The 26,123-nt window shown below is 57.2% G+C and overlaps 9 protein-coding genes across 9 annotated transcripts; 4 read left to right on the top strand and 5 right to left on the bottom strand.

The window, feature by feature from the left end:
* Positions 1–137: 137 nt before the first annotated feature.
* On the bottom strand, positions 138–1,204 carry B0I36DRAFT_332149 (tetracenomycin polyketide synthesis O-methyltransferase tcmP). Its single transcript, XM_046155071.1, has one exon. The coding sequence runs from the start codon at positions 1,149–1,151 to the stop codon at positions 270–272; it is 882 nt and encodes a 293-aa protein (XP_046008418.1). The 5' UTR covers positions 1,152–1,204; the 3' UTR covers positions 138–269.
* Positions 1,205–1,600: 396 nt separating this feature from the next.
* On the top strand, positions 1,601–3,215 carry B0I36DRAFT_434451 (ankyrin repeat-containing domain protein; the record flags this gene model as incomplete). The annotated part of the gene is made up of 3 exons (XM_046162707.1): positions 1,601–1,657; positions 1,960–2,095; positions 2,281–3,215. The coding sequence occupies 3 exons, from the start codon at positions 1,601–1,603 to the stop codon at positions 3,213–3,215; spliced, it is 1,128 nt and encodes a 375-aa protein (XP_046008419.1).
* A 29-nt stretch (positions 3,216–3,244) lies between these two features.
* B0I36DRAFT_434452 (uncharacterized protein) lies at positions 3,245–8,296 on the bottom strand (the record flags this gene model as incomplete). The annotated part of the gene is made up of 7 exons (XM_046162708.1): positions 3,245–3,573; positions 3,648–3,944; positions 4,000–4,723; positions 4,801–5,493; positions 5,560–7,217; positions 7,290–8,085; positions 8,175–8,296. The coding sequence occupies 7 exons, from the start codon at positions 8,294–8,296 to the stop codon at positions 3,373–3,375; spliced, it is 4,491 nt and encodes a 1,496-aa protein (XP_046008420.1). The 3' UTR covers positions 3,245–3,372.
* A 1,567-nt stretch (positions 8,297–9,863) lies between these two features.
* B0I36DRAFT_416676 (uncharacterized protein) lies at positions 9,864–11,897 on the top strand (the record flags this gene model as incomplete). Its single annotated transcript, XM_046162081.1, has 6 exons — positions 9,864–10,007; positions 10,089–10,468; positions 10,508–10,878; positions 10,959–11,007; positions 11,091–11,280; positions 11,346–11,897. 6 exons carry the CDS (start codon positions 9,864–9,866, stop codon positions 11,661–11,663), a joined length of 1,452 nt encoding a protein of 483 aa, XP_046008421.1. The 3' UTR covers positions 11,664–11,897.
* Positions 11,898–15,029: 3,132 nt separating this feature from the next.
* On the top strand, positions 15,030–15,770 carry B0I36DRAFT_353063 (uncharacterized protein; the record flags this gene model as incomplete). Its single annotated transcript, XM_046157176.1, has 2 exons — positions 15,030–15,485; positions 15,654–15,770. 2 exons carry the CDS (start codon positions 15,030–15,032, stop codon positions 15,768–15,770), a joined length of 573 nt encoding a protein of 190 aa, XP_046008422.1.
* Positions 15,771–16,587: 817 nt separating this feature from the next.
* B0I36DRAFT_295585 (major facilitator superfamily domain-containing protein) lies at positions 16,588–18,475 on the bottom strand (the record flags this gene model as incomplete). Its single annotated transcript, XM_046151862.1, has 3 exons — positions 16,588–17,716; positions 17,794–18,081; positions 18,158–18,475. The coding sequence occupies 3 exons, from the start codon at positions 18,473–18,475 to the stop codon at positions 16,718–16,720; spliced, it is 1,605 nt and encodes a 534-aa protein (XP_046008423.1). The 3' UTR covers positions 16,588–16,717.
* A 405-nt stretch (positions 18,476–18,880) lies between these two features.
* On the bottom strand, positions 18,881–21,203 carry B0I36DRAFT_164751 (uncharacterized protein). The gene is made up of 2 exons (XM_046148710.1): positions 20,793–21,203; positions 18,881–20,722 (listed from the first exon to the last, which is right to left on the bottom strand). The coding sequence occupies exons 1-2, from the start codon at positions 20,888–20,890 to the stop codon at positions 18,949–18,951; spliced, it is 1,872 nt and encodes a 623-aa protein (XP_046008424.1). The 5' UTR covers positions 20,891–21,203; the 3' UTR covers positions 18,881–18,948.
* A 1,412-nt stretch (positions 21,204–22,615) lies between these two features.
* Positions 22,616–24,662, top strand: B0I36DRAFT_274527 (putative glucose-methanol-choline oxidoreductase). Its single transcript, XM_046151357.1, has 2 exons — positions 22,616–22,773; positions 22,861–24,662. Exons 1-2 carry the CDS (start codon positions 22,737–22,739, stop codon positions 24,597–24,599), a joined length of 1,776 nt encoding a protein of 591 aa, XP_046008425.1. The 5' UTR covers positions 22,616–22,736; the 3' UTR covers positions 24,600–24,662.
* Positions 24,663–25,897, bottom strand: B0I36DRAFT_332159 (phytanoyl-CoA dioxygenase family protein). Its single transcript, XM_046155072.1, has one exon. The coding sequence runs from the start codon at positions 25,594–25,596 to the stop codon at positions 24,775–24,777; it is 822 nt and encodes a 273-aa protein (XP_046008426.1). The 5' UTR covers positions 25,597–25,897; the 3' UTR covers positions 24,663–24,774.
* Positions 25,898–26,123: the final 226 nt, after the last annotated feature.

A 26,123-nucleotide genomic window follows, 5' to 3' on the forward strand; every position in this document is an offset into this window, starting at 1 on the left:
GACTGGTACGATTGGTCACAGCCGCCCGATACACCAAGCACGCGTGATTTGCTGGTTTTCCTCTATCAAATGAGACTTGTGTCGGCAGAGATGAAGAGGGATTGGGTTGTAGCACAGCTGAGCTATTGTCAATACAGCGGCGACAACTTGACTGTGTTGTGGGGCCAGTGGTATATAATGCTGGCACTATAACCAGGCAAATGCATTTAAAAAATGGGTATTGAATAATTACAGGTTATGAAGGAGAATGCCTATGTCATACACGGAGATTAATTTGTGGATGGTGCAGTTACAGCTTCATCCCTAGGTCCAAACTCATACCGTAACACACGGCCCGCATCGCGAAGATATGGCAAGTGTGCAGCAACCCAGAGCTGTATCTTCCCGGCCAGTGGCAAGCTGTCTTGACCAGGCATGTCGACTGACAGATACTCGTTGAGAAGTTTGAGGCCGGGGAACCATGATGCAAAAAGCTTAGGGTCGTCAATACCCCAGCTCAGCTGGGACCCAGTCATTGCGACAGGCTTAATCCTCTTCTGGAGACGAATGGCGACAGTGCCGTACGCGTCAAAGGCAAATTGGCCTCCGACCGCCTGAAAATGACTGACGAGTCGCTCAAACATATGTCTGCCCTTGTCTTCCTCGAGGTACATGGTCAGACCCTCTAGGACCACGATGGCAGGCCGGTCAGCGGGGAGGTCGCCAAGCCACTCGTCGGGTTCAGTGGCGGACCCAGCCTTGAGTGTGTAGTCGCCGTCTGGGACGGGGAGCTGCAGCTCATTTCGAAGAGCCACGACGTCCGGTAGGTCGAGGTCAATCCAGCGAACTCCGGATCCAAATGGTACACGGATATTGCGGGAATCGAGGCCACATGCGAGATGGATGACAGTTGCAGACGGGTGTGCGGCGAGGAACTCGGTGGTCCAGGTATCAAGAACGAGGGCGCGGATGGAGACGCCGACACAGCTCGTGTCGTTCATGCCGATTTTGGAGAAGTCGTAGTCAATCTTTTCCACCGTCTCGACGGCCCATTTGTCGTGGAGGACCGAGTTAGGACGGGCGGCGTCTCTAGACCGGCCGTAGAGCGTCGCCAGCAGCGTCTCTTGAGGGCCAGTCAGGGTGACCTTGTGCGTGGTGTTCTCGGTGGCCATTGCAGTGAAATGATCTGTGGAGGGAATTCGATGGGTTGTGATAGATTCTATTCTCAGGGTGGTGATGAAATGAGCGCCCTGGATATCCCAAACCAGAATCTGGCTGCCTGGCGGTCACAAGACCACAGCACCCCGCTAAATCCATCAGCCGCAATTTAATGAGACTTCTTCCATTGGCCACAACAACGGTTGAGAACAGGGACCCCCAGACGCACTCACGCCCCTTGTGCCTGGCGAGCCAGCGCGGAGTAAAAAAGCCAAGCTTTTCTGCGCCACGACTGGCCAATCATCGGCAACGATATTCGTCTGCCTGGACAGCACGATCAGAATACAACAGAGAAATGAGGTGCTGCCTTGCGATTTCGTGCAGCATTTGGCATTGCCCAGCACGATGAGCAGGCGTATATTACCTTTTCAACTCGGGTAAGCCAGACGACTTGCCCGAGTCCATGTCCAAGGAGAGGGGCCTAGCAAGTCATGTGCCTTCATATGGTGAGGCACCGCTGGTAAGCCCCAATGCTTTCAAGTACAATAGGCAGACATCATAATATAGCTTTGTAGTTCGCTACTCTCGGAATTTTAAACTCTTGAGCCTGAGGTCAAACCACCGTTCCTGTACCTGAGATATTATCTAAAGGAATGTTGCTGGAACTTCAAACCCGGTCGCCAAGAAAGGTGTGGCGGAGCCTCACCAACAGTCACGTGGATATCTGCACCCAGGCCATTTCCCCGCACAGATCCAGACCACCGTCTCGTCCAAACAGGTCTACGCGCAGCTCAGCCCGGGTTGACTCAATATGAATGGCAGATCAGATTCTCCGCAATTTACAAGAAGCAACTCAACCTTGCAGAGGACAAAGATCCTGCAGCCTCGGTACCAGTTCCACTTCAGGCCGGCAACGACAGAATGACGGATCAAATACAAAGCTCCAAGCCAGAATCAGGTAAGCCAGGCCAAAAGTCGAGGAGGGAATCTGCACTTACACGAAATCAGCGAAAAGCAGGCAGCAGCTGCTTGACTCTCTTTCCAAGTATGACTTCGCGAAGCCATTCAACCAAGCCAATGAGGGCATTACCGATCTTCTACAGAGAGCGACAACCGAAAATGATTTCCCAATGTTGGATACAGTTATGGGAGCTCGGTGGCCTCAAGTCGCACTGGATCGAGCGCTACAGATTGAGGCAGCTCGCAGAAACCTGGGAATGGCCGAGAGACTTCTCGAAGCGGATGCACATGTCAACGCAGCGCCGTCGGAGCCCCGCGGACGGACTGCATTGCAGGCTGCAGCACAAGGCGGCCATGTCGACATAATTCGGAGGCTACTTCTAGCAAAGGCCGATGTTAATGCAGCACCGGCAAAGTTTGGACGAACAGCACCGCAGGCTGCAGCGAAAGGCGGTCATGTCGATATAGTTGAAAAGCTGCTGGCAGCAGGAGCCGACCTCAGTCCAGTGAACTCAGTGGAAGGGATGACAGCGCTACAACTGGCTGCAGAATGCGGTCATATCGATGTAGTCGAGAGACTGCTAGCAGCAGGGGCTGACGTCAACGCTGTGCCGTCAAAATACGGGATGACAGCACTGCAAGCCGCGGCAGGTGGCGGCCACATCAACGTGGTTGAGAGACTCTTAGCAGCAGAAGCCGATGTCAATGCCGCCGCTTCACTCTACGGACAAACAGCACTACAGGCCGCGGCAGGAGGTGGGCACATCCAGGTGTTCGAGAGACTAATGGCAGCAGGAGCCGATGTCAACGCGGCTGCGTCGCACACCGGACGCACAGCGCTGCAGGCTGCAGCAGAAGGGGGTTCTCTTCAAATAGTCAGGAGACTACTCGACGCCGGAGCCAACGTCAATGCAGCGCCAGCAGAGTCAGGGGGACTGACAGCACTCCAAGCCGCGGCATTTGGCAATCACATGGATGTTGTCGAGAGGCTACTTGCAGCGGGTGCCGATGTGAACGCGGCAGCAGCAACGTCTGGAGGACTAACGGTGCTAGAGGCTGCAATCAGATGCAGCGACTCTGAGATGGTTCACAGAGTGAAGCGTGCTGGAGCTCGCTAAGCAATCAATTGTATGCGAGCCATTGTTTCATCAAGCAGCAATACAGGAATAGATAATTGTGATAACGATGTTAGGTCTAGGGCTCCGTTGCAGAAAGTACGAAATACAATTCCAAGTGCACTCCCGCTCCTAAAACATTAGGGGTTTCGCACGCCAATCATACGGCCACTTGACCTAGGAAATCGCCCGAGGCGCGTAGCTGGATGGTTCCTGCAAGATACATAGACCAAGGGTCGACAAACAGTCGGATCATTGGCTCTAGATTGGTGTCCAAGTTGAACACCCGTGCCAACACGACAACATGGAGAGGAGGGACTTTCGCTTGTCCAAACTGGCTAGGGATAACAAATTCACGGCACTGAAAGCACAGCAAATTAGCGGTCCGTTCGGAGTATGAAGGCGTCCAGCCTGGTGGCAGAAAATGCGACATACCATGTTGTATTGCTCTGCAGTAAGCTGGAACTCCTCATCCAGCCCGCCTTCTGTTGTCTTGACGATAAAATGCCACGTTGGAGGCCGAGCAGCCCATGTTTCTAGGTCACAGTGTGTAGGCAAGACCAGCACCTCGAGAAGCTCCTGGCCGTCTATCGATGGTATGGTAAAGTCTGCCTTGGCACTGATGTCCTTCTCAGATTTTGTGGCATGACCGTCTTGGCGGCGTACCGAGTTCGTCCAGTGCTTGTCAGGCTGGTAGTCCTTGCCCAAAGTTGTAGCGAAGTAGTCAGACAACTGTTGGAAGAGTGGTCAGTGAGAATCATCAGGTTCATATGCCGCTTAGACGTACCTCTTTCTGGCCATCAAGGTCGAGCCTTGCCTGGTCTCCCAGGCTGTTCCCCCGTGGAGTTTCGACACGACCAAGCTTCCCCTTGCCCCAGAACCATTTTCGGCGGAAGATTGCTGAGACACGGAACCTCCTTTCGGACGTACCCGACTCCTTGCTCTCCAAGGGAGCCAGGACGTCCTGATCAAAGTCAAACGGCCGGGCATCTCCATTGTCGAAGCCGCTGTCTGCTACGGTAAGCACCTTCCCCTCACCTTCATGATCCCCATCCGCGTCCAACTCGCGGGGCAACCTCTTCCTCATGAGGGGCGCGGTCAGCCAGGTCTCCTCCCTCATCAGCTCCGCCATCTCGGGCACGATCGTCGGGATGCCATGCTGGAGCAGCTTTGCCGCGATCTTGGCATGGTCCGACTCGGTCAGGACCATCTGCAGCATGTAGCTGCCCTCTCTGCGCTCGCTGATGCCGCAGAAGAGCGCCAGCTTGGCGACCAGCTCGTCAGGGTTCCGCTCCTCCTCGAGGTATCCTTCCCGCAGGTAGATCTTGAGCCTCTCGTCGCCGAGCTTGACCACGACGTTGCCGTCGCCAGCCTGCCCGTGGAGGCGGGTGCCGTTGTGGGAGAGCGAGTACTTTTCGATGACGCGCTCGGTGGTAAAGACATCAATGTCCTGGAGGGTGCGGAGGATACGCAGCGTCTTCGCCTTGTCGAGATTTGACACTGGGATAAGTCTGGGGTTGTTTTAGTCTTGCCATTTCACAAGTGCTGGTAGAGAAATGGCACGAAGCTCAGACGTGGATGGACATACCTTGCGATGAAACCATACTTCTCTTGCAAATCTTGGGTATATCTCTTGTGGAACTCGACTCTCCCAATAGTCTCTGCCTCGCTCTGGACCGCCTCTGAGAGCAGCTTGGCCTCAAGCCCAAACGCCTTGATAACGCGCCTGATCTTGGAAACCTCGTCGGGCGAGAGTGCAAGCATCGGCACATACGGCGCGAAGCAATCAGCCAGGAACATCCTGTCCGGGATGAACCAGTCGTCAGCCGCGTTGCCAGCCACGAGGCGCGTGAAGGGGTTCCCCGAAGGAGAACCCTTCCCTGCTGCCCTGGCCGGATCAGCGACCGGCCATATCGCACGCCTCTGGAAGGGCTCCAGCTGCAGCATGTAGACCTCGTCGCGCTCGAGGAACTTGTCGATCTGGATCAGGATGTCCGTGATGTACGCGAGGTCATCCGCGTTCGTGAAGTGGGATGCCTCGGTCATCAGGTCGTTCATGGTCGCGTCAGAGACGCGCAGGGTGTCTGTGAAAAGGCGCTTCAGGGCAGGGTAGATGTCGGCGAGGCAGGCATGGATGCGGAGGCTCTTGGGGCCTTTCCAGAGGCAGTGTTCGAGCTTGTACCACGAGCCGGCAACGACCGTGGTGGGGTCTGTGAGTCCCTCGTAGTCCGGCAGCGTGGGGACGAAAATGCGTTCCTTGCCCGACTCGGAGAAGTACGCTCTGATTTGTTCAGAGTCAGCAGGATACCCCGGGGAGATTACAGGTCCACGGAGGGAAGGTTCTTACCTCACAGCAGCCTCGTCATCGTTGCTTCTGGCCTGAATCTGCTCCATGAAATACTCAATCCGGTTCAATTGTCGTGTGCTGGTCCTGATATTCTCGAGACAGGCAATGTGGAACCCAACATGATTTTGCAGGCCGGCTCCGAGCACCCCCAGTACCTCCCAGCGCGGATGCATGGGCTCTGGAATATCCACGAAGGGCAGTAGCCCATCTGCCTCGGCCACGAGCTCCGGCAGCGGGATGAATGTCTTATGCAGCCGAACAAGCTTTCCAGTGAGAGTGGCGACGCTCATCTCGGCAAACTTTGCGCGGAGGCGCTTCTTGGAAACGGCCAAATTATCTGCGGGCGGGTTTTCCGGCTTTTGATTGTCGTCGTGGCCGTCAAGCCACTGCTTGTAATGCTTGTCCCAGCAGTCACACACCAGCTGCAGCGTCACCGCGGACCGCTGCATGCCCCTCAGCTGCCCGAAGTCCTGGCTCATCGTGAAAGATTTGACCACGGTGCTGTTGTCGGCTGACACGTTGGTGGTCAATGGCCTGATTAGCTTCGGAACGCGGTGGAGACCAAGGTTGTCCTCGAGCCACTTCATCCACTCTTCGACCTCGGCAGCATCCTCGGAGTAATTCTCGAGGTAGGTCGGGTGTATAAAGGGGAACCGTCCCCGGTCGGAACCTGTAAAGTAGCGGGTTGCAGAGTGCTCGTCGTCGCTGGCATAATATAGCCCCTCGCTCCTTACGAGCAGGTCGCGTTCCGTCATGACCCAGAAGCTTTGCCTCGAGCGATTCCGCCACTGGTTCGCGTGCAGAAAGCGTATCTGCGCGACCAGCTGCTCTCTTGCGATGCTGAGGAGGTCGTGGTTTCTTGCCTTGCTGTGCAGTGAGCAGATGACGTCCATGATAGCGGCCGGATCGAAGTACTTGACGCCAAGGTACTGGTAAAGCTGCGTGCGTGCCGCATACTTGGCGATATCTGCATTAACCACAAGAACAGCAAGCCCACCGGGCACATTCTCCTTGACGTGAGATGGGGCTGGAAAGAAGATGTCGTCCTTTTGGCCCCTGACCCATGAGCCGTCGTCCAGTTGAATCAGCGCGAGTGGCTTGATCGCTTCTCTTGCTGGCTCGGGAACCCCGTTGATAACGTTTGCCAACTGCTCATGCCAAGAGGCTGGCTTTTTGACAAAGAGCATCCTGTACTTCTGGACCATCTCTGTAAGGTCCTTGACAAATTGAGCCTCGTCCATTTTCTGGACCCCAATTAACTCAAGATGCTCAAGGTCTTCCTCCAGGTATTTGCCAGACACGTATTTTGTTGTAGTAATAGGTGTCTCCGTGAAAGGTACTCCAGCGTCATCGCGAAATCTGGCCGGCACATAGGTGAGCGAGTTGGGCTTGGCCAAGCGTCCATCCCACGCCTCTATGACTTGTTCGTCTCCCAGGCGCTGCAGAAGCTTCTTGCGCATCGGCCGGAAGAAATCGCGCACTTTATCATCACGTGGGAGATATCGTGGCCAGGCGTGGCGCAAAGGTCCTCCATTGAAGCAGCGGACGGCCTCGATGAAGGCGTTGGTGATGCTATCTCGCAGCTTTCTGTTCCAGGGGAGCAGGTCGTCAATCTCTTCCCTGCTCGCGCTGAGCAGGAAGTCGGCCTGGATGAGAAACTATAGAATCCTCTGTGAGTCAGGCTGAACTGGGAACACAACCAATAGAGAGAAGATTCAAAAGAAACGTACTGTGAAACTATAGTCACGGATAGGTAGGAAGGCGTAAATGTACTGCGATTCGCTTGTCGGGTCCCCGTTGCCATCGACCGGGAAGGCCAGCAGAAGCTGCGTGGTCGTGATTCCTGGCCTCTTCTCCTCCGCGGGCATATTGGTGACGTCGAGTGGCTTCAAGATGTACTCGAACGAGATTGAATCCTGCTGTAGCCGGACCATCTTGTCGGCCCTGTCGGTGATCTCGCTCTTTGACAAGACAGTCTGCCATGAGGACGTGGTTCCCCGGCTGAGTAAGCTCTGTGCAGCCTCAATGGTGATCCTGATCGTCGTAAGCCGTTGGAGGAACAGCAGCAGATTCGAGCTCAGCCCTTTCAGCTCTGAACACAGCTGCTCTCGATCATATGCCTTTGAAAGCTGCAGATAATACGACGTCCATCCGGGCCGTCGTGCAGCCGGAAACTTCTCAAGGATCGGCGCAATCATGCCCAGCTTCTCCTGCCGGTCGAATTTGAAATTGTAGTCTCCAGACGCGACCCACACGACATCGGCCGCTCGGAAGACGGATTTGAAGCCAATGCCCTTCTCGCCGATATAGCCCGCCCGGGCGGCCTTGGAGCTGCGGCCAATGCTGCAGATGGCATCGACATTGTTGGGGGTGAAGCCTGTCTCGTTGCAGTCCACCCGGAGATGGCTGCCGCTGAGCGTGAACTCGATGGTCGGGGCGCTGCCGGGTGTGTAGTGGTTGTCATCGGCGTTCTGGATGAGCTCGAGGATGAAGCGTGTGGATTTGGCGTACAATTGGTCCGAGAGGCTAACAACATACCACGGTCACTTGCCGTTCGAGTAGTCTAGGGATATTGCGGTGCGCACGGGTAAGAGCACGCAGAAATGTCAACTTACACTTTTGTTGCGGCTTGGAGGTCTCGGACGATGCCTTCTGGGATCTGGCTTCCGTCGAGGCCCTTGTCGGCGCGGATGCGCAATATGTGCGCGTCCGCTTCGCTGAGCAGGGTTTTGGTCATGATGATTGCCGCAGGGTTGTTGTGCGCCTCTCAAGATGGCGCAGGAATGCCCCCCAATTTGGCAGGGCGAGGAAATGGCATAGATGCGGATCAAGAATTGAAGGGATTCACAAGTGAGTGAAGCTTGGCCAAGTGACAGAGGTGGTCGTTTGTGACAGTGGGAGATGGACGACTGATGTACTCACGGGAGAGTACTGCGCTGGCATGCACCGTCTGTCAGCTTTTCCAGCAGATAGTGATACCAGTCTGTGCAAGCCCATCTGCGCTACTAGCAGGGTATGGTAAGGTGCGCGAGGCTTTCCGTCATAGCCGTAGGTTTGTGCATGCCCGTTTTGGAACACCGAGCTTGACAAGCAAGGGGGGGCTGTGCAAGGCATTCCAGCTGAAAGTAGGGTGTCACCGAGCTGCAGACGATTGCATGCCTGCCTAGGCAGAGTCCCGCAGATCGGCAGAGCCCGAGCTGCGATCAGCCATCACATGGCCATCCTCTTGCGGATGCTCCTGCGGAATTACGGCAGCGATTTCATTCCGCTACCCCCATGCCTTCAACAGCTGAGGGCATAATCACAGCGCTCCGGCGACCAGCAAGCTGCCCCAGAGCAGCCTGGCGGGGTTTTCGTGTGGGTGTGTGCCAGCGCTGACTTGGCCGGATGCTGCAGGATGCGGAGTCCGGGTACGCCTCCGCGCATTCGCATGGTGCTAGAGGGTAGCGTGTTTGGGTGCTGACGCCCGCCGATCTCGGGCTGCGTGCATCATCGCGTTCAGAGTGAGTCAATGGTGCGTTTGTCAGCTCTCCTCGCTGGCGTCGTCCATGTCTGGAGGGAAGTTGGCATAATATGTCGCCCCGCGCTTCTCCTTTTCGTTGGTGTCGTTGCCTAGCTTTTGAGCACAGTAGCGGACTCTCTCGTGCAAAGGTGCGAGCATTAGGGACTTCCGGGAACGAGGTCACCAGAAGCACCCATGTCCGAGAGCATATGTGGCCAGTCCTGTCGCCTGTCCACAAGCAACACGCTTCCCGGATGTTATCGCCAGAGAGGAAAGCCTGGCATCGGCCATTAGCTCTGGATCATATCCGTGGAGAGTGGCGCAGGGGTGTTGTTAGTTCAAAGGCGCTACATGAAATGCGTGTCGACACGATAACGTTCCGTTTGCTACGAAGTTCCAGCATGCAACCACGGAATTATTGATTACCGCGAGACACAGCCTTGGCACCAATGTATCTCGGGCGATGGCGCTATCGAGATGGCTACCAACAACTCTTGGCTGGCCCACTGTGTGACCTCAGAACCTCATATGATTGTCTAGATGTTGCTCGGCCAGGGATGTCGAGAGATATCTTAGTGGGGCCCGCCTCGAAATGTTTGTTTGAGAGGTCCATGATGCAGCTGCTCATCGGACAGCGCACGGTAGCGAGCATGGGCAGAACATAGGCTCAGGCGATCGATTTGCTGAATGGTCGCCATAAATTCGTTGAATTGCCGTCCGTGATGGAGGTGACTCGGCCGGGTCAACTGGTACATTGCCTCAAATTCATCCCCAAAAGCAACCGTCGCAGTTGAAGCTCAAGATGGAGGATCGCAAGCACGAGTCACCACGTCCGCTCGACATTGTCGTGGTCGGCGCAGGCATGGCGGGCTTGTCGGTGGCCATTGCTTGCCAACTGGCTGGGCATCACGTCACAGTCTTCGAAGCCGCCAAGGAGCTCAAAGAGGTAGTTCTCTGATGTCCCTTGTCTTTGCTGCTTCCCCCTCGTGCGTATAAGCTTACCAAACTTCATGATTCTACCCGTCAGATCGGCGCTGGACTCCAACTCACCCCGAATGGCGTCCACATCGTCCGGCGCTGGGGGGTGCCCGCCTGGCTGTGGGAAACTAGAGCCGAGCCCTCTTCATTCATCGTGCACCGGTATGACGGCAGGACACTCATCCAGAAAGACGACTTCAACACGGACCTCCGACAGCGTTACGGTGCTCCCTTTCTCAACCTCCACCGTGTCGATCTGCAGCTCGCCCTAGTCGAGCGCGCGAAAGAGCTGGGCGTGCAGATCAGGCTCGGTCAGCGTGTCGACGACATCGACTTGTCGGCGACCCAGATCGCTTGCGCGTCCGGCCACATGGCTCGCGCAGATCTGATTGTCGCGGCTGATGGGCTTTGGTCGAAATGCCGGTCGCTGTGTGGCAGATCTGAATCACGGTTGTCCAACTCTGAGAGATCTACATCGAACATCCGGCACCCTCACGACGACGACGACGACGACAACGACCCCCCACTTCCGACGGGGGATCTCGCCTACCGCATCGCCCTGAACCTCACGGATATCACGGACCCGGAGCTCCGCGAGTGGGTGCAGAACCCAAAGATACGCGTCTGGATCGGGCCCGGGGCACACGCGGTAGGCTACTCGCTCCGAGGAGGGACGATGTACAATATCGTCCTGCTAGTCCCCGACGATCTGCCGGAGCATGTGAGGCGCCAGGAAGGGTCAGTTAGGGAGATGATGTCGCTCTTTGAAGGGTGGGATCCGGTGCTGACGCGGTTCTTGGGGATGGTGGGCGAGGTTGATAAGTGGAAGTTGATGCATCGTGAGTGTCTCCCTGGCTGCATACATGCAGCTGCTGCGATCCAGCAAGATTGGAAAATGCTCACCATTGAGGTCAACCAGGGAAACCACTGCCAAGGTGGATCAGCCCAGAGTCAAACCTCGTGTTCGTGTAAGTCATCCCGCCAAAGGCCACTCCCATTCGTGAACCATGAGAGCAAGAAGATTAAAGTCCTTGTGTCTGCTGCGCAACAGAGGGGATGCATGCCACCCGATGCTCCCATATCTCGGACAGGGCGCCAACCTCGCCATCGAGGACGGGGCTGTGCTCGGTCTGCTCCTCCGCGAGGTGACTTGTCGCAGTCAGCTGCCTCGGGCTTTAAGCATATATCAACAGCTCCGCAAACCTCGCGGGGAAGCTGTTGTGGTAGAAACCTTTGGCCAGGTCCGTCCCACCATCGAAATGAGAAGAGTAGTACGAGGAAGTTCGCACTGACAGTGGATATACAGCGCGATGCCTGGCACTTGGCGGATGGCCCGGAGCAAGAAGCCAGAGACGCCATTTTCCACATCTCCCAACCAGGCGCAGGCATCCGCGAGCCGTTCCCAAGCCGCTGGATCTGTCCCACCGTGCAGCAGTGGTTGTTTGGATACGATGCATGGAGGGAGGTCGACCTAGCGCTGTCTCGACGACCCTTTGCGTCCAAGCGGAAGAAAGACAGTTCAATAGTGCGAAAAGTCTCTTGGGCACCTGGCTCTGTTGTTCGTCAGCTGCGGGCTTCGATCGTCAAGCTAGCCAGAATTCTCAAGAAGCGCTTGGTATTGTAACTCGTGGGCCAGATAGGCTGCGATTTCGATCATGGGCACTCTACGGGATACGAGAGTGATGAGCAGGAACGCGAAATCTGAAAAGAACCAACATAGAAACGAATGGTGCTGGCTCATCTCCCCTCTAGGCGTCAGAATACCCTCGTTGGCTTTACACTTGCTGCAGAAGTCAGGGTAACCAAGGTATTCACAACAGGCTTGTACCATTGTCAGTTTTGATGCTATCAGAAACAGAAGCTTTCATCACATTCGCCTTATGGCGATTGTGGTTACTTGGAAGCACCTGTTTTATTCCAATCAGGGCGCCTGTCTAGGCCCAGTATCATTCGAGTCAGTAATTCCCAACCTTGGTGAGACTTTGTCGACAAGACGGCGGTATGTGATGTCAAGCCAGCCATAGCAAGCTGGCCTCCGGAATCAGCAACGGATCATTTCCTAGTGCTAAGCAGACATCACTAAGAGGTGCTTTGGGAGGATTGAAAGGGTGTCCTTTGCGTCGTTCAGGCGGGATCTTTATTTTCTCACCTTTCCCTTAATTCCCCGCAGTTCTTCCCCCAAGTTTCCCCGTTTCGTCTCGTTTTTCCTCCTTTCCCCTCTCTCCTCTCCTTTCTCCCATCAACTTTCTCCCGCCACCTTTCCCTTTTCCCTTTTCCCACTCGCTCAATCCCTTCTTACCCCCCCCCCCCCCCACTCGGTCACATCACGTTTTAAATAACCGGGCAGTCCACGTCCAATAGATGATGAATAAGGGGAGGTAGTGAAAAACAAAAATATTGTATTCCGGTATACGTGCAAGTACTTAGCGTCCGTGAGGGAAGACAAAAGAGCCGAAGAATACATGGGCTACATCTATGCAATTATGAAATGAGTCGCCCAAGAATTACGGAGGAGTCCGATGCCTGATACTACATCCACCCGCTTCTACGCCGGGACGGCTCCGACTCGAGCGTAGAGACTGTGGCGGAGTATGAGGTACTGACTGATGCCGATCCGTAGGCCTACTGACGCGGCGCTTGACGCTGCAGCTTGTGCAGGCCGCATGAATATCGCGGCACGTAGCACGATGGAGGAAGAGTGAGAGACTATATGAGAGAGCATTACTTTTAATGTCCTTGGATCTGTGCTACTCTGAGACGACTAATGCGATGTCTTTCCTGCGCCGAACGCTCGCCGTGCAATTACCTGTTAGTTATGCTTTGCCGGTGGCGCCTTTCTGGCCAGCGAGCCCGCCCAGATCAGCGACTTCTTGGCCTCGACGTCGATTGTCTCGGCTGCTGTCATGATCAGCTCCAGCTGTCCGTCCGTAAAGGCTAGGACTCTGCCTGCCTGCCTGCCTGCCTGCCCGGGCACGCCGCACTTCACTTTTGCGTGCAGACTACCGGAAACTGGACGTAAACGAGGCGGGAATGATGGCCAAGGACGGCACCTGCAGCGACACCAACAAACACACTTGCGCAGGGTCCAGCTCGTTCTGGTGCGGCCGGGGTGCCAGACGGGGTTCCGCTCGGGTTGTTCCGTGGACTCGGGCAAGGTCAGCCCGGACGCGGCGCGTGGTGGCGATCAGAGGTACACATGTCTTGGCTCTGGGCTTGGGGAGGTATGATCTGAGATGACCCGTCTGCTTCGGGCGACTGCGGATGCAGCCGTAGTCCTTGTTCGGGTAAGCTGACATGGTTTTAAGGCCAGTACACCGAATGCAAGGCCCTTTAGTTCTCTCAACAGGTTTTCGGCTCGGCCGCTGAGCATGCAGGATCGGCAACTCTCCCTGAAGGAATGGAATGATTGTACATACTAGGGTCAAGGCCTGCAAGTTTCAAGCAGGACAAAAGCACCCACACAAGGGTGAGCAGCATGGTCTCGCGCAAGAAATGAGGCACGCTATTGTTCCGGTTGCTTGGAAGGTTTGATCCTTGGAGTTGCAATCGGTACAAGCATCGCAGCAGCAGGCACGCCTATGCTGGGTGCTTGCTGGGTAAGGACGGGTCACTTTTCTGCAGATCGTCCAAAGACGTGGCTGCCAGAATCGCCATGCTAATTGGTGACTCCATTTAACAGAGGGATACGCGGTGTCAAGTTTTCGGCACCAGGCGCTTGTAAGTGTCCGAATGTCACTGCAAAATACAGTTGCCGGTTGCATGGCAGTCCGATACGCCTAGGCTGTGCTTACTTTGCGCCGTTTGATGCTTCGTAATCACCCCGTGGGGAAGTTGTGAGGTCCAGCTGCCCCCTGTCCTCGTGTTACCTGGGCAGGGCTCCCAGGGTGCGTGGCACTTGTGGCATGCAACGGGGCTGAGCTGTTCGTGCTAGGTTGTCGAGGTTGTATTCGTGAGATGCTCCTCGTGCTTTGTCCAGGAGGCTAGTCGCCCATTTTGCTCCACAACTATTCTTGCCGAGAGTGGAGACGACTGCCCTGTTCTATGTATCTCAAGAGCACTTCATATGCGAGGAGCGCCACTACAGTCTCAGCCCCAACGTGGGAGATGCTTCGACGTGATGTTAGCTGCGACTGCGCGGCTCGCAGCAAAATTCAAAGGATTTTTGAACAAGCAGAATGACGCGTCTTGTTGATGTCAGCTGTAGACGCACATTCATCATGTCATAACCAGCCATTGGAGGGAGGTCCGCTTGGCGCATGCATTTGGCTGCAGGATCCATGCATACTGCAGGCGGGACAAGTGCGGTTCGGGCCTCTCCCTAGCCGGAAGCGGTTCAACACACCGGATAGGGTCCTCCTTAGTCAGCGGTCATTGCAGAGATAAGCCGCTGGGCAAATATCGTATGCGCATTGCTGACATTGTTGCATCGCCGCTGGGCAGGTGGTCACCTTCGATGTGACTTACAACTGCGCTCAGGGAACCACTAGAACCTTGAAAACTTGGAAAGCCTCTCCACAAGGTGTCTTGCTAGATCGTGATTGGATACGCGGAACGACTTGGCATGATCACAACTTCGACGCAATACGGTATGGTCACAATCAATACAGGTTCCCAGCGATCCCGGCTTCCTTCTCAGGAAGATGTAGAGCACTGACGCTATGCTGGTGCCTAACGCGGGTGAATTGACGTCTTGGCAGCCAAGCAAGGACTCGAAAGCACAGCCGCGTGGCCATGTCACAACAAACATGCGTGCCTGTTCCGTGATGAAGACGTCCTTTGCTCCGTGGTGGCTCTTGAGTAATTGCCGTCGTGCAGGAACACCTGTGTCGCCATATTTAAGCAAAGAGTATAAGTACAGCAGACTCTGCCGCGAAGTGTTAGAAACAATCCCGTCTCGCCACAGTCAACAAGCCAAGGACTTTACTACTCAAGTACCCTAAGCACCACGCAAGACTACCAGCCTTCCATCCAACCATCTTCAAGATTCAAAATGCTCGTCACCAAGTCTGCTGTCCTGGCCTGCCTGGCCGCCTCCGTCACTGCCGTTGACATCCGCTTCTACCGTGGACGTGGCTGCGGAAGCTCGTACGGCCAGTGCGGTAACATCGTAGAGGGTAGATGTTGTACCGTCATCCCGACGGATCCCAACTCTGCAATGAGCTTCAACGTCCTTCCTAGCAACGCGAATCTCTATCTTTGGGGCCACTTCCAGGAGAACTGCGGTGGCGCCGTTGCCGGGGAAGCTCGCAGCAACGGCAACCCCAACGTGTGCTTCCCTACGCCTCAGTACCGCTCCGGCAGATGGACCCGCGGCGTCGGCAACCGCTACGTCGCCGAGGTCGAGCAGTCTGCCGACCAGGCCTGCAGCCACCCCGATAAGCTCATTTACGAGGACAGCAGCGAGGTCGATCTGGCCGACCTTACTACGGAGGAGTTTAACGAAGTGGTACGTCTTTGTTCATGACTTTCTTTGTTTCTACCCCGAGTTGGAGCAATATAACAGATTCGCTAACTTGAGTCTTTCTTTAGTAAGCCTCGTCCTATCGATGAGCCCCGATCCTCGTTGAAAGCACATTCCAGATCATGTTATCGTGACAGCGCATCTATTCTCCAGTCAAGTGTTAATAGAACGATTGCTAACTTTTGCTTCCTCAAATCTAGCTGGCGCACTTTCATGGATGGTGGCAACGCCACCGAGGTCCAGAGCCAGATCGCCACGCTCCGCATCTAAGACTATGAACCGAAGTCAGCCATCTCCCGTCCCACAACGATGGAGACGTCCACCGCTCGGCGTCGGAGAGCAGCAGAAACACAATCGAGACTTTATTTTTCACCCTAATAAGGCTTTCCTGTTTATTTTCATACGTCCACACTCATTTTTGGAGAAGGCTGGGCCCCGCCTTCAAGTTATGAAACTGCTGGGTCACAAGAATGAGAGTGAAAAGGTTAGGTCTAAGTGGGAGGTTTGACAAGAGGACACCACTATTACCGTAGTGCCATTCCTGCCATTCTAGCATAGCCAAAACAATCCATTCGTTGATCCAGCATAAGTTTGAGCCAAACATTGTGTTTATAGTGCGTTGTCCCATTTACTATGGCTTCAGGCCAAGGTTGCGGCCTTGGGGTCAATGGCTGTCTAGCCGAAAACACTAATGGCACAACTTTGCAGATCTGCGAAGGCAATCTGAAAGACATTTTCTTAGTATTATTTTCTTACTTGGCTCTGCTAGGTAGTCCTTCCAATCAAGCGAACGCGTCTGCTGCTAGTTCCAAATACCTTCTGTACGAGGTTATTTTCGTATGAACTTTCTCAGAAGCTGGGAGTGACCTTAACAATCTCAAATATCTTACTCGCCCAATAGCCATGGCATTAATTGAGCCGGACCCGCCGCTAGGCTGAGTCTACGTGAAAATGAGTGATCTCGGCAAAAGCTAGCCAGTGCCTGCTTGATTGATTTAGGTCCGGTACGTAGGTACTCCGGTAAGCCTTGTGGCTATATCTACGTATGCAGTTGTGAAATGACCCATCTAGGAACTACCATTCTGTCCCTCATCGCCATGAGCACTCAGCTATCCACTCCGACCGAGCTTCCGCTGGCCGATAAACAAGGTTTTTAAGAATGGCGTATCAGAAATGCGCAAGCACCGGGTATTTCCATCCACCACACGGCCATCCAGCTACTTGAGCCGCCTCTCCTCCCTCCACCCCGGCCCATACCTGAGCACCGCAAACACAAAGGGGCTGAACAGCAACCATATTCCCGGGATCACCACGCCCAGCCAGCCCACCCCGCCACCACCCGCGGCGCTGACAAGCGGGCTCGAGAACGCCGTGCCAGCCGCGCCCAGCCAGCAGCGCGTCATGTTCATCGCCGCGGACGCGACGCCCGGCCGGTCCCGGTTCAGGTCCATGATGAGATTGTTGAAGCCGGAGAACGCGCTCGCGCCGCCAAAGGCCTGTAAGGCCAGGAAGACCAGCGGGACCGCGAGCGGCGCGTGTTTCTGCAGGGACCAGCCGTACGCGACGAGGCTCACGCCCGCGAGGCACAGCGCGGCCACCGCGCTCTGCAGCCGGGCCCGCTCGACGGGGAACCCGGCCAGGTCCTGCTGTTTCTGTCTGGAGATTGCCAGCCCTGCGCGGCGCGCGTGCCGGCGGAAGTTCCAGTCGAGCACGCGGCCCGTGAGGAGGACCGAGATAACAGTGCCGAATCCCGGGGCCAGGAAGCACAAGCTGACGTGGAGCGTGTCGAGGCCGTAGACCTGCTCGAGCTGGTCGGACAGGGTCGAGAGGACCATGTAGGTGCTCGCGTAGATGAGGCCGCTGTACACGAGCAGCAGGCTCGTCTCCTTGTCTGCGAACAGCCGGAGCGATAGCAGCGGGTTGAGAGCGGCGCGTGCTCCGCCGCTGGCAGGTTGCAGAGGTTGTTGCTGTTGCTCCTTCTCGTCTGTTGCTGCCTGGCCAGTCGTCCGGATATGGGCGGCGCCAACAAGCTGCCGGACAAGAGCTAAGCCTGTCTTGTTCCATGCTCGGGGCGGGATCGAACCGTTCCCAACGATTTGCCGGCTCGTTTCGGGGAGGAACAGAAGTGCCACGAGCCACACAACCCCGGCGTAGATGGCGAGGAACCAAAAGATGGCCTGCCAGTTGAGGTACCGGCTCAGCAGACCGCCAACAACCTCGGAGGAAATCAGTTACTGTCCCAAATAGCTCGCAAAGCAACTATAAGATATGTAGACGGGTGTTGAGTACTTACCGGTCCAAGCGACGGCCCGAGCATCCACCCCAGCTGGACGTACGAGGTATACTTGCCGCGCTCGGCCGACGTCACAATATCGGACACAGTCGCAAGCGACAGCGCGATGGTACCGCTGCACCCCACGCTCTGCAGACACCGCATGGCAAAGAGGACGCCATAGTCGGCCTTGAGGGCAGCACCCACACAGCCAGCTACAAAAATGACCAAGGAAATCAGGAGAGCGGGCCGGCGGCCTTTGACATCGGAGAGGTTGCCCACAAAGGAAGGGGCGATTCCCTGGATTATCTGAATGGCAGGTCACGATCAAAATAGTCAGCTCGTCCCTCGATGAAGATGACGCAGGTCATGGAGGAAAACGCACCAGGTAGATTGTGATGGTGAGGTTGATGTTCGTAATCGACACGCCCAGCTCGTCTGCAAGCAAGGGGATGACCGGGTAGAAGATACTGGAGCTCAGCGGCGCAATCATTGTCGTCGAGGCGACAATCAGGACGATGAACCACTTTTGTACATCGGAGAAGACGGAGAAGGGACGGGCTGGGTCTGATTCGACCGCCCCATTCTTCTCTGTACTTTGCTCGCCCTTTTCTTCGTCTTGTTCATCGGAGGAGATGATCCCAGTAGGCGCTGCTTCGCTCTCGGAGCTAGTCCCTGGGGACTTGTCGTTGAGGGCTGGCATCTTGTCGTTTCACGTGCGAATGTGGGAAGTTGCGGTGCTGCACCGATGTCGTCAGGGGTAATCAAGACGTTGAGTGTCTCTGGTGATGGTTTGCAATGTAATCACAAGATGTCTTTGGAGAGAACAGACGCCCGTGAATTATAAAAGAAGTAAAGAACGGTCGCGTAGACAACCCCAAGGAACAGAGTCAAGTACCGGACACCCGCTTGATCGGCGACACGCCGAGTTTTGGCACGCGGCCGGTGTGGGGCCGAGATAGTCCGGCCTGCTTTTTCTCGGCGTGAGACCGAGCTGCCGGTAGTACACCCCCGCCACGCCTGTTTAATGGCCAGCGACGCGTAGATATGTGACTCTGCTTCCATTGGATGCAAGGGATACTTGACATAATATCTGGGGCAAGTCTTGAGCAGCTGCAAAATACCATTTTATTTCGTCACAGATGATGCAATGCTTGAGATCTCAACCAGCTACATCTAGCTATGGTCTACCAGGAAGTCATAAGAGTTGAAAAACTCGTCAAACATTTCGTCGTTTGGGAGAGAGTCAGTCATCACGTTGATGCTGTCGTGCTGCTGGGCCTCAGCGGCGGCAGCTGCAGGACTACTGCTCCAACGACGACCACCACCGCCCTGTTCCCCTCCGCCTCTTGACACTCGCGAGATGCGCTGCACCGCATCCGTGGCGCCCTCAGTGATTGAGACGAGCAGGTGCTGCGGGTGCATTGTCCGGACGACCTCCTGAAGCACGGCAATCGTCCTGCCCAGCAGCGCCTGGACCTCTTCCGCGTCCACTTTGCAGAAGCCGGCGTGCCGCGCCGTCTCCGTCCCCACCGGCGACGATGACGACGACACCTTGAGAAGGAAGACGACGGCAAAGGCAATCATGACGTGGAAGTAGGTCGGCAGGCCGTTGAGGAAGGACTGCACCTCCGGGTCCGAGGTGAGGGTGCGCAGGATGCACGACGCGGCCAGGACGGCCGAGCTGGCCAGCTCGTAGACGTCGACTTGCACGTCGCTACTGTTGCTGTTGCCGTTGCTGTTACTGTAACCACTACCCGTGCCCGACTGCTGCTGCTGCTGGGGACCGCCACAGCCGCCGCTCTCGTGGCTGCGAAAGGCATGGGAGCAGAGAAAGAGCTTGGCAAAGTGGTACTGCATGATGGCGCCCTTGCGGGGGTAGTTGCCCACGTGGTCGTCGGGCCCATGCGTCTCTCCTAGCTCTATCCGGATCGTGTCAAGCGCGTGGCCGAGCCGCTTGGCGGTCTGGATCTGGGCGTCGGTGAGGGCGACATCGACGTTCTGGCCAAACAGGTCAAAGGTCTCGGTCCAGACGGTCCAGCGGAGCACGTGGCTGACGAGCCGCCTGTCGTCGGCGTTGCGGCTGGCCAGGGGGCACTGCGAGAGGAAGCGGCGGACGTTCTTGATGGCCTCGCACTCGCGGGTGAGCGGGGGCCGGCCGTGGGGGATCGAGAGGTGGTGGTCGCAGGCGTACACGAGGTAGTAGAGCCGGGCGTGCAGGTAGCTCTGGTAGTCGCCCTGGATGGCCCTCGCGAAGCTGCGGTGCAGCTGCAGCTCCGTGGCGATGCGGACGGCGAGGGAGCTCAGCGCCGACGAGAGGTCGCTCATCCAGAAGGCCCCGATGCACAGCGCCCGCACGTGGTCGGCGTCGTTCTTGCGCGACAGGCTCGCCGCCGTCGCCAGCGCCGCAAACTCGAGGCGCAGCGGCTCGTAGTCGGCCGAGGCGGCGTGCAGGGCGCCCACGGCGCAGACAGCCGTGCTGAGGATGGGCGACTGGCGGTGCAGCTGCTCAAACGTGTAGCCGCTGCGGTCTCCCAGCACGCCGTATAGGAAGTGGTCGAGGCGCTCCTGGTAGACGGCCTGGTACTTGACGGCGTTCTCCAGCGAGACCACCCCGCGAGACACAAAGTCTGCCTGTGGCGGCGCTGCTGGGCGTGCCTGAGTGTTGGAATGCAGACGGAGGCCCGGCAGGCTCCCTGGGCTCGACTCGAGGTCGACGACGAGGCTCAAGCCAGTCGCAGAACTCACGGGCACGGAGCCAGCAGTATTGTGACGCAAAGCAGCAGGCGGCGATGATGATGATGATACGGCATTACTGATGTTAGTGAGATTACTGGCTGCTGCTTGCGGCATCAACACCTGTCCTTCCTGGCCGGGTGCAGTCGCAGACGATGCCTCCGCCAGCTTGGCCTCGAGCTGCCGAATCCTGTGCTCGATTTCCTGCTTCCATCTGAGTCTCGGGCGAGTTTAGCAAGACTTGTCGTGCCTGGTGGGGATGGCGTGACTCGGAGTCCGCTTACAAGGTGTCATATTCCATGTGCACTTGCAGGTTCCTGCTGACGGCGCAGGGTAGACGCTTTTTCCGGCACCGCCCACAAGGGGGCTTGGCATCGATCATGTCACATTTGATCTAAAAACACAAATAAAGAACCGCCAAGAACCACATCAGCACTGTCAGTAATCATGATGACGATGACAAATAGCAGCTGGTGTGTGCTTGGCGGCCTACCTTTTGCTTGCGGCAGGCCTCGCAGGCCACCATCTTGCGGACCGGCGACTCGGCGGTGGAGGAGCCGGACCCTCCGACAACGGTGGTTGCCGAGTCGCTCATCTGGGCCGGAGTGGTTTCCCCGCAAGATATAGAAGAAACCCAGAGGTAAGCCGCGGAGGGCTGCGGTGGCCGGTGATTGGGGAGCATGTACGAGGGTTCGATGACGGGCGCTGGCCCCGAGATGGGCTGAGTAAGAAGCAGACAACCGCTGCTGGCGCCATCGGCGTCCCCGCCGAGCTTCCATGGCCACGTGACCGGCGTGGCGCCGAGATGCAAGGGCTAGTCTAAGTACCAAAATAGAGCCTATGGCTGCTGGCGGGCACGTGGCGCCCAGCGGCCCCTCCGCCGCAGGTCTCTTTGGTTGGGCAGGTTGCACGAGCGCAGCTGCACGGCCAGTAGATGGTAATATTGGACGCGATTGGACCCTCCGTTCAAATTGCATCGCAGGTTCAGAGACAAGACCCTGAGACCATCCTTGATCTGCTCTTGGCATTGCACGTCAAGCAGAGCATGTAATACGGCTCGGTGAAGATGTCTTGTGACTCACGAGAATAGGCTCGAGCAGAACCACCCAGGCCCAGTCAGGCTCATGGTGGCGTGAAAGCATCCCACCATGACACTACCGTGATGGAGTCGGCGACGCATCGTAAGCCCCATGACATAGATCCGCTGCGGCCCGGAGATTAGCAAGCAATGACATTCACCTGGTAATGAAATATCCTGGTGCCAATGAGCATAGGAAAAACAAAAGCAACAAGCTTGAAGACCCTGGTCAGAGGGGCAAGTATCACGGTCTCCACGTTTCAGGCGGAGATCAGCCAGACTATTTGTTGGTTGGGCAGCAGCCGACCTCCACGCGAATTACCGCAATGGCTGGTATCCAAAGATGGACATTTGCTTCGCGGACGATAAGAGACATGGTCGTTTTTCTCTGGTCGTGACGAGACAGCTCCCCTCAGAGCTATTGTGCAAAACATCATACTAGTCTTGACTCGACACCCAAGTCCTACTGCACCTTTCCGCCGCAGTCTCGCTTCGCGTGGTGGTGCACGCGAGCCCCAGCATGCTCAAGGGGGCCCGACATGACATGACAAGTGGCTTGCGGGGTTCAAGCCACCAAACTCGCCAGACACGGGCCGTTGGTCGGGGGGGAACCCCTGTGATCGACGCCGCCAAGCATTGGCAAAGTGGAGGAGGGCTCGAGTCCGGCGTCTCACACTGCCGACTACATGCCCAATAGGGGACTATAACCTGCAGGTCAAGCGGGTTATGGCGTGTCGTGGAGGAAGGGACTCGGCCGGTATAATCTCGCACTGACGTGTTCTGAGACTCGTGGATTGGGTGCCGTGCTCTTCCGCGTTTCCGCAAAACTCCTCGGGGACAAGGGTCCTGCATAGGACACCGTCTAGCGGCATGTTCCGTCTCCAACTCAGTCCTTGGGTGACTTACCCTGCCTTGATGCACGGCGCTGCAAGATGGAAGTTTAGCTGCGGGAGAGGTGTGTGGGGAGTGACTAAGTAATGCCCATAAAAATCCGCATGGTCTCTCGTGCCACGAGGCAGATGGCGTCAGCCAGTCTTGTATAAAGATCACTCCGTCCCGAGCCTGTGACAGTGCGTCATAAGTCGGACTCTGTTCAAAAGTGACAACGGCAATCTCACTACCCAACGCAGCAACTTGTGAATACAGCGCCATGGCGGACGAGGTATATGACTTCATCATTGTCGGCAGTGCGTGCCCGCCCTTTCCCCTCATCTTGGTCACCTTCTCCACGACGCACACATGATGCTAACGCAGCCCCCTTTCCCCTTGAACAGGCGGCCCATCCGGCAGCGCCCTCGCCGCAGGCATCGCCAATGCGCCCTCGCGACCCCGAGTCCTCCTGCTTGAAGCCGGTGGCCCCAATGCGGAGCGGGATCTCCGTGTCGACGGCCAGCGCTTCACGACCCTTATGACCAGCGGCATGAATTGGGGGTACAAGACAACACCGCAGGCAGAGTGCAACAACCGCGAGATCGACTACTCGCGAGGCCGCGGGCTGGGCGGTTCGAGCGCAATCAACTTCGGCGTGTACAGCTACGGGGCGCGGGACGATTACGACGAGTGGGCGAGGCTCGTCGGGGACGACACGTTCTCCTGGGACAAGATGCAGCAGCGGTTCAAGGCGCTCGAGAGCTTCAACATGAAAACTCCAGCTGGCCTCGATGGGGGTGCCGCGAGTAAGTACGCCGCTCCTGACGCCGCGGTCCACGGGACAACCGGACCGCTCAAGGTCGGCTACGCGAAGGAGTGGGAGGACGACCTCACGCAGACGCTCGATGTCTTTGTGAGCGGCGGGTGGCCGGCCAATCCGGACCACAACTCGGGCAACCCGCTGGGCATCTCGGTGCTCATCAACTCGGCCCAGGGCGGCGTGCGGACCACCGCCAGCGACCTCCTGGACCCTCGGCCAGAAAACCTCACCGTCCTCACCGACGCACCCGTCGCTCGCGTCCTTTTCAACAAGACCGCTTCCTCGGCCAGCGAGAAGCCCAAGGCCGTCGGCGTCGAGACCGCCACCGGCAAGACCTACCACGCCAAGAAGGAGGTCCTCCTCAGCGCTGGAGCCCTCAACACGCCACAGATCCTCATGTCCTCGGGCCTCGGCCCGGCCTCCCCGCTCCGAGCCCTGGGCGTCAGCCCCCTCCGCGACATCCCGGCTCTCGGCCAGAACCTGCGCGACCACATGTTCGTCCCGCTCATCTACAAGCTCAACACGCCGCACTCGGCCACCCGCGCGGCCTTCTACCGGTCCGCGGACGCCCGGGCCGCCGCGCTGGCGCAGTGGCGCGAGCAAGGTGGAACGGGCGACTGGGCCAAGTACGCGTGCGAGCTGGGGATTGGGTGGGCCAAGCTCCCCGGGCTCGAGCAGAGCGCCGAGTTCCAGGCCCTGCCCGAGGCCGAGAGGGCGTTCCTGGCTAAGGAGACGGTGCCGCACTACGAGATCATTACGCATTTCCCGATCCATTACTTTGTCCCGGGCTTCCCCGACGAGAATCTGGACTATGTCACTGTGCTAGTGTTCTACTACAATGCGCAGGCTCGGGGCGAGGTGACGCTGAAGAAGCCGGATGCCGCGGCGGAAGGTGAGAAGGGGGAAAAGAGCGTGGAGGTGCCGCAGGTCCAGTGCAACCCACGCTTCCTGGAGCACGAGTTTGACCGCCGGGTCGCGGTCGACTCGCTGCGCGAGGTGCTGCGGGTGCTCAAGCAGGACAGCTTCGCCAAGGACACGGCCGGTGTCATTTCCGGGCCCAAGGGCGAGAGCGACGAGGACCTGCTCGAGTACTGGAGGCAGAACATCTCGAGCAGCTGGCACATGACGGGGACGGCCAAGATGGGGGCCCCGGGGGACGCCGATGCCGTGGTGGACCAGGACTTCCGGGTCCGGGGCGTGGATGGGCTGCGGGTGGTTGACATGAGCGTCGTGCCTGTGCTCGCAAGTTGTCACATTCAAGCGGTGGCGTATATCACAGGTGTGACGGCGGCCGAGAAGATTGTGGCCGAGTATGGATTGTGATATGTCTGATATATATACAAACACTTGGCATAGCAACAATGATTAGTTCCATGTGGGCAGGCGGGCGGGAGGCTGCAATTTGATTGATTTATCGTCTTACGCTACAAGTCCTGGGTTCCCACCACAGGGTCACCTCGCTGTTGATTCTTATCGCCGTTGCTACCATGCCTTCCCTCTACACCGCTGCCACCTCCTCGGCCTTCTTCCCATTCGGGTACTGCTGCGACATGTACCGCAGATCGCCCGTCACGCCGATATTGCCCACGGGATTCAGCCCCAGCCACTCCTTCATGTCCTCGCCCAGCGTGTCCTGGATCTCCTTGGGCAGCTTGGCCGTCCAGTTGACCTGCTGCCGCATGAACGGCGCCGTGTAGTACCCAAACAGCAGCGCCCGGTCCTCGTCCTTGGTCACATTGCTGCCCGAGGTGTGCCACACCCGCCCGTCCATGACTATGATGTCGCCGGCCTCGCCCTCGAACGGCACCAGCAGCTCCGGCGCGTTGTCCGGCACCTCCTTGCGGTACACGTACTTGTTGCTGCCGGGGACGTACTGCGTCGCGCCGTTCTCCTTGCGCACGTCGGTGAGGCACCAGATGACATTGAGCGCCCAGACGTCCTGCCACGGGTCCGGAAACACGAGGCTCTGGTCCGAGTGCAGCGCCATGCTCTGGCTCCCCGGGCGGGCAATGTTGGCCGTGAAGTTGCTGATCAGAAAGTTGTCTCCCAGCACCGCCTTGACCATGCTGACCGCCGTCGGGTGCGAGATGAGGTCCCGGAAGACCTTGTCGAGCTCCATCAGGTAGAAGACGCGCACGTTGGACGGGTTCGGGTCGAGGAAGGACAGGTACGTGTCCTCGCCGCGCGCCTCGGCCTTGCGCTTGGCCTCCCACAGCTTCTCGAGCGCCGCGGCGGCTTCGTCCTTGGTCAGCACCGAGGGCACCTTGGCCCAGCCGTATTCGCGGAGGTGCGCCTTGGCGGCTTCGAGGTCGAATGCCATGATTGATGTTGGGAGTGGGATAAGTCGAGGTGGTGTGTGGGAAAGTGTTGCACAGGGCAGGGAATGCTTGTTGGCTTCACTATTCCGTTCAAGTCGAATTGAAATTCTGGAGTGTTACAAGTTATGCACAGCACCGCAAGTCAGGTTCAAAAAGAAATAGTGGCGAGCTGGAGGTTGCTGACAAGCCGTTGCCCCCCACCTGAAGACGACCACAAGGACCCTTCCCGCATTGCGCGACCATCCCTCCGGGGGAAAAGGGGGGGTCATTGTGCATCAACAGCCCTTTCAAGGAAAAGGATCCTTCTCCAACTCTGAGCATGCCCTGTACGGCACGTTCCGCTGATCTCGTGCGGGGATCTCCCAAACGAGGTTGCTTCCTGCGTCCAGGTACGCAGTAGACCCTTTCTACATGCAACAGGCCATGACTCCTGCAAGAATCAAGACGGCCAAGATTGCCTTGCCCGCAGCCCTTGTGGCATTCGCCTCAAAACCGCCCCCATGGCCGTGGGAGCGGTGTGCATCCTTGC

The sequence above is a fragment of the Microdochium trichocladiopsis genome (assembly GCF_020744255.1).
Source record: "Microdochium trichocladiopsis strain MPI-CAGE-CH-0230 chromosome Unknown B0I36scaffold_9, whole genome shotgun sequence".
In the NCBI taxonomy this organism is placed as follows: Eukaryota; Fungi; Ascomycota; class Sordariomycetes; order Xylariales; family Microdochiaceae; genus Microdochium; species Microdochium trichocladiopsis.

Coding starts and splice junctions, on each gene's coding strand:
- B0I36DRAFT_332149 (XM_046155071.1), bottom strand. CDS start 1,151: ATGGCCACCGAGAACACCACGCACAAGGTCACCCTGACTGGCCCTCAA.
- B0I36DRAFT_164751 (XM_046148710.1), bottom strand. CDS start 20,890: ATGATCGATGCCAAGCCCCCTTGTGGGCGGTGCCGGAAAAAGCGTCTA. Junction 20,723..20,792: donor CACATGGAATATGACACCTT/GTAAGCGGACTC, acceptor CCCGAGACTCAG/ATGGAAGCAGGAAATCGAGC.
- B0I36DRAFT_274527 (XM_046151357.1), top strand. CDS start 22,737: ATGGCGGACGAGGTATATGACTTCATCATTGTCGGCA. Junction 22,774..22,860: donor TGACTTCATCATTGTCGGCA/GTGCGTGCCCGC, acceptor CCCCTTGAACAG/GCGGCCCATCCGGCAGCGCC.
- B0I36DRAFT_332159 (XM_046155072.1), bottom strand. CDS start 25,596: ATGGCATTCGACCTCGAAGCCGCCAAGGCGCACCTCCGCGAATACGGC.